We start from the raw sequence: 6,256 nt of genomic DNA on the forward strand, positions 1-6,256 counted from the left end.
CATGCTCATGGATGCGATTATTAACATTACTGTAGTGAAGCAGAGCAGGCCCGAGTGTTGTGGAGCTGAGCAAGGCCGCTGGAGCGATTGTTAATGAGATGAGCGGAACACGCGCCTCGCGAGCAGCGGGACTTTTATTATGACACAGTCGCCGGCGCCACTTCCGGTGTTCCCGGTCATGAGTATATGAGGTAACGCAGCTCTGTTTATCATATTAGATACATCTGAGTGTGTTGAAAAGGAAGTTATGACGTTCGCTCGGCGGCTGCTATGACACTTGTTGCACACTGCAGTGAGAGTAAAGCGTTTCTGCAAAATTAAACCGGAAACCGAGGGTAACGCAGATATGACGCAATAGACAGACGACTCCCTCACACGTCCCGGTTCCTTGGGTAAAATAGCAATTTCTCACGATTTACTAATAGTTGGAAACATTTGGGATATTGTAAGTACTCAACTGAACAAAATATATAACACTGGCCAAGTGGTTTTGGGATATTTTACCGAGTTTTTTTTACCTTTAATGCTGGGTTATTTGGGAAGCTGAACAAGGTTATCTTTCCCTCACAACCAAAAACACACTTCTTTAGTGACATTGTTGATTTCGTGGTCTAAAAACAAAATGACAGCGCTGCTGACGGCTTCCGTAACCCGAACGAAGCTTGTTGATGGTCGTGCTTTTTTTTACCTACCATAAAACTTATAGGCCCTTTATTTCTTTGTAAGTGGGCAAACCTACAAAATCAACTGGATCAAATAATTATTTTCCCCAATGTATAAGGAACTTTGCAGTTATACAGTAGGACTCTACCATTTAAAAGTTTGGGGCCAGTAAGATTTTTTTTAAGAAATTAATATTTTTATTTAGCAAGGAATCATTCAATTGAAGAGACAGTAAAGACTTTTATAATGTTACTAAATATTTGTATTTCAAATAAATGCTGTTCTTTCGAACTTTCTATTCATCACAGAATCCTGAACAAAAATGTTTTCAGCATCGATATTAATAATAAATGTTTCTTCAGCGAATTAGAATGATTTCTGAAGGATCATGTGACACTGAAGACTGGAGTAATAATGCTGAAAATTCAGCTTTGCATCACAGGAATAAATTAAATTGAAATAATATAATATTTCACAATACTTTGTTTGATCAAATAAATGCAGCCACGGTGAACATAAGAGACGTCTTTCAAAAACAATTTATTCACTATTTGAAGTAATTTAGTGGAAAGTTATTTGTCAGTCAAATATATCCTAACATCAGAACATCTCAGCAACAGCATAGCAACAGTCTGAGAATGATAATTAAAGGGATAATTCACCCAAAAATGAAAATTCTGTCATCATTTACTCACCCTCAAGTTGTTCCAAACCTGTATGAGTTTCTTTGGACTACTGAACACAAAAAAAGATAGAGTGAAGAATGTTTGTAAAAAAGCAGAGAGAGCAACCATTGACTACCATGGTAGTAAAAAAATATTATGGTAGTCAATGGTTGCTCTCTCTGCTTTTTTACAAACATTCTTCACTCTATCTTTTTTTGTGTTCAGCCGAACAAAGAAACTCATACAGGTTTGGAACAACTTGAGGGTGAGTAAATGATGACAGAATTTAAATTTTTGGGTGAACTATCTCTTTAACAGTCTTTAAAGGTACACTATGTAACAATTGGCCCACTAGTGGTCAAAAAACGAAGCCTCATGCATTTTGGTTGTGCTTCGGCTCTGAGTAACTGTGCAGATGAATATGACCCTTCACAAGAGATAATGCTTTACAATGAACTCTGTTAGAGAGTGATATGGCAATTCATCTGTTTAATAAAATACCTCATTCACCTGCTGAGTAATAAAAACGCCATCTCCATTTTCAAAAACATTTCAAATCCCTCAGTTCTTGATATTTCCGTAAAGCCAAGCCAATGTTGATTCTTGTTTTTTTACGAGCTCTGTCGCGTTCTCTTTTTGCCAGCAGACTCTCCTCTGATTTGCTTCTTTTTTTAAACGGGCGATTTCCTCAGAGGTTGGAGATTTCGCTGCTCCATGTCAAACTTTTTTTCTTGCAGTCCTAAGCGCGAGTTAGGGTTAACCCTAACCCTGACCTAGCTTCAAACGGCAGCTGCAGTGACGCAATGACTTTACCAATCAGCGATTGGCTCTTTGACTTTAGGAGGCAGGACTATAGAGTGGTGCAGGTATGACGTCACTTTGTAGGCCAACCGGCAGTTAGCATCATGCCGGTTCCTTCGACAAAAACGCAATAGGATTTTTCCATAGGCTTTTGGATTATTGCAAATAACAAGCTCTGTGAACAAAACTTTATGATACTTGCACGTTTTGTCCATCAGGATAATTATCACAGATGAACACAACTTTTATGAATTTTGAAGTCTAAATGCTGTCACCAGAAGTAAAAAGCTAAAGGAAGGCTATAAATGGAGGACACCTCGATTGCGTGACTTCAACGTCACCACCACTAAGCTTCTGACAACCCTTTCAATTTTTATCTAAAAACATTTTCCAAAAAAGTTTGAGTTAGAATAGTTCATAAGAGCACAATTATGAGCATAATGAGGCTGAAAAGCAGACTGAGTTTACCTTTTCGCTGTGATGACGTTTAATCTCCACAACAGGCTCTGTAGTCCCATTTAGACACTTTTTTTTTTCAAGACACGTTATAGCTTCAATAAAATCACGAGTGGAGTATTGCTGATGTTTTTTTATGTTGTAGAATAAAACGTGAAAGTTTCTTGAGCTTGTGTTCACCACAGACCTTATTTCAGCCATTTAACCAAAACAAAAAAAACATTAACTTTGGGACGAGGGAACCGGAAGTGCTAAAAATTTAACTCGCTTCTGCGTTTTGCCTACAAAGTGATGTCACACCTGCACCACTCTATTACGCAATATTGGCCGTTGCAGTTTCGCCCATTCATAATTAATAGAAGTGAACCGTCTTTCTACATCTATAGTCTTTTATATTAGTCTCCATCATGGCAGTAACTAGCCTAGTTAGCATGTCTGTTCTTCCGTTGTGGAGTAGCGTATCAAATTAATGAAAGTATAAGTATAAAGTATTCGTTTAAACATGCTCATGTGAATAGCCTTTACATAGGCTACAGTCGTTCTGTTGTGTTTGTTTTGAGAGTAGACATGACTTTGTTTTCCTCACTGGGATTCCTACACAACTTTCTAAAACAACATTCGGGCGCAATAAATACGCAATTCTAAGATGACTATGCATTTGTTGTGTGTAATAAAGTCTGCCAATCATCATTAGAGCGCCACCCTCAGGCTGAATAATGCAATGACATTAGAATTCTGAAAAAAATGTGTCTGATGTGTTCAGTGATTAGAATATAAAAACCTTACACAATGTGTTTATCATAAACAACTAGCGCTTAGACCCAGAATCTGCCCTACATAAATTTACGTCCAGGAGCCGCTAATGCTCCAACACCATACACACATTAAAGCAGCCGGAGCAACTTTTCTGTGATGTATGTACGCAATTCCCTGCGGAAACCATCCCGTCAGGTCTAAAATATAAACACTTATAACAGGCTTACTATAGTGAATCAGGGTAAGACAAAAACATGTTTTTGGAAGAAGTATGTATGCATTAGCTGCATGTGCATGCAGTTTATTCCACAGTGTAATGAAATCTAACTATGTAATGCTGTCTAGGTGTGTGGCTCGAGGGATCAGATGGGACAGACATCAATGCCTTGTGTCGCTCGCACAGTGAGAGTATGGTGGCAGTGGCCGATGACTTCTGTAAGGTTCATTTGTTCCAGTATCCATGTCCCAAACCAAAGGTCAGTCACTGCCATTCTCATTGAACAGTCAATATTCATTGAGACATTTTTATTTTAGAATGGAAATCAAATTAAACACAAAATCTTATTAGACTCTGCATGCTAAGGGATAGTTCGCCCCAAAATTTTAATTGTCATCACTTACTCACCCTCAAGTTGTTCCAAACCTGTTAAAGTTTCTTTCTTCTGTTGAACACAAAAGAAGATATTTTAAAGAATGTTTGTAATCAAAGTATTGGGACGCCCCAACAAATCATTGAGTTCAGGTGTTCCTATCACTTCCATGGCCACAGGTGTATAAAATCAAGCACTAGGCATGCAGACGCTTCGACAAACATTTGTGTAAGAATGGGTCGCTTTTGCCAGGAGAACGGTACTTGACTGACTGCAATGTGCCATGTGTAAAGTTTGGTGGATGGGGGATTAGGGTGTGGGGTTGTTTTTCAGGGGTTGGGCTTGGCCCGTTAGTTCCAGTGAAAGGAACTCTTAATGCTTCAGCATACCAAGACATTTTTATGCTCCCAACTTTATGGGAACAGTTCGGGGAGTAAAGACATGGATGAGCGAGTTTGGTGTGGAGGAACTTGACTGGCCTGCACTGAGTCCTGACCTCAACCCGATTGAACACCTTTGGGATGAATTAGAGCGGAGACTGTGAGCCAGGCCGTCTCGTCCAACATCAGTGCCTGACCTCACAAATGCGCTTCTAGAAGAATGGTCAAAAATTCCCATAAACACACCTTGTGGAAAGCCTTGCAGACAAGTTGAAGCTGTCATAGCTGCAAAGGGTGGGCCAACTCCATATTAAACCCTACGGATTAAGAATTGGATGAAAGTTCATGTGCATGTTTTTGGCAGGCGTCCCAAAACTTTTGGGAATTATAGTGTACTATGGAAATCATTGGGTGCCATCAAGTGTTGGTTACCAAAATTCTTCAAAATATCTTCATTTTGTGTTCGACAGAAGAAAGAAACTCATACAGGTTTGGAACAATATGAGGATGAGTAAATGATGATCATATTCATTTTTAGGTGAACTATCCCTTTAACATTGTATTAAAGTTAGGTATAATAGGCCAGATATTGTATCTTATGCTGAGTTAGAAAATGCAGATTCATAATTCACATATTTACTGTATCAGGTTCCTATTATGTCAACAACAAAAAGTTTGCTTATACTGCAAGACATCAATCATTTATCCCCCGATTTCTCTGTCAGGCTCCAAGTTATAAGTATGAGGGCCACGGCAGTCATGTGACCAACGTTCGTTTCACACATAAAGACAGTCACCTCCTGTCATTGGGCGGGAAAGACACCTGCATTCTCCAATGGCGAATTAAAGGGGCGGGGACTGGAGACAGTAAGGAACATCTAGCTTCTTCCTCTACTGCCCGCTCTTCCTCTAGTTCTCCAGAAAATGGACTATAGAGAGACGGATACCAGGAGTCAAGAGAGCGAGAAAAAGGCCTGAAGATATTCCAGGAAATGAAAGGAGGAGGAAATATCTTCTTGCATAATCTGCTGTGACATGAAGCATTTGGAAGGTTATGCCAGCTTTTGTGAAACATGTCCCAGTGTTGTTCGACCATTGAGGAGTCAGATATAATGCATAGCTATTCACTACCTACATTTCTTCATGAACTGACATGTTACCCTGTTGAGGCTAAACAAATGACCAAAAAAAAAAACATATTGTGTCTGATATTTGTTTTTGGGGTTCTTTTTTAAAGAAATGCCATATTGCACTTCAAAACCAAAAGGAAAAAAAAATGTAAAATATAAAAAAAAAACGGAAAAAAAAAAAAAAATGTGGTAAAAAGTATGACGAAAAATGTTTTATTTTCTTAATGCGAAAAATGTATTATAGATTTTTCTCTTGTAATTTTGGGGCCTTGACATTTTTTGTGAAATTAATTTGGCAAAAAATATAGAATAATTCTCACAATAGAAATCTCGCTATGCATCATGGGAGAAGGATGTGTTAAATGAAATAAAATAATCTCTAGTTTCTACATTTATCACGCTTTCCTCTGTGTACTTCAAGTTTACATGTGCTTGTTTACTTCATAATGCTTTTCATATGCTTATTTTAATCAACTGCCGTTTTTTGTTTTGGTCATTAAATACTACATGCATAATTGTGTTATTACATTATTAGCCATAAATCATGTGTCTCTGTGAAGCATTGTGTTAAGAGCAGCAGGATAATCATTGCTTTATTAGCTATCAGGAAAAGACCCTCTAAAAAATTGGTCTTTTATGGATCAAGTCAGCTTTTCTCAGCTTGTTAAACAATGTGAAATTTGTTATTTTTAATCAATAAATACATTTTAAGAATAAGACTTTTTTAGTCTGTGCGTACTTCCAGTTTCACAATTAAATGTGATTCCCTGAAGTGAAGTGAAAAAGGTTAAAGTATCAAGCAACGCCACCTAGAA

The 6,256-nt window shown here is 38.0% G+C and overlaps 1 protein-coding gene across 2 annotated transcripts in view; it reads left to right on the forward strand.

Annotated features, from left to right (window-relative positions):
• eml3 (EMAP like 3) overlaps positions 1 to 6,158 on the forward strand; it is a 66,351-nt gene extending 60,193 nt beyond the window's left edge. For both annotated transcript variants that reach the window (XM_079810521.1, XM_079810520.1), the window contains 2 exons: positions 3,687 to 3,817; positions 5,037 to 6,158. In XM_079810521.1, coding sequence (XP_079666647.1) covers positions 3,687 to 3,817; positions 5,037 to 5,246 — 341 coding nt within the window. In that variant the 3' untranslated portion in view covers positions 5,247 to 6,158. The remainder of the gene's footprint in view (positions 1 to 3,686; positions 3,818 to 5,036) is intronic.
• Positions 6,159 to 6,256: the final 98 nt, after the last annotated feature.

The sequence above is a fragment of the Gobio gobio genome (assembly GCF_949357685.1).
Source record: "Gobio gobio genome assembly, chromosome: 2".
In the NCBI taxonomy this organism is placed as follows: Eukaryota; Metazoa; Chordata; class Actinopteri; order Cypriniformes; family Gobionidae; genus Gobio; species Gobio gobio.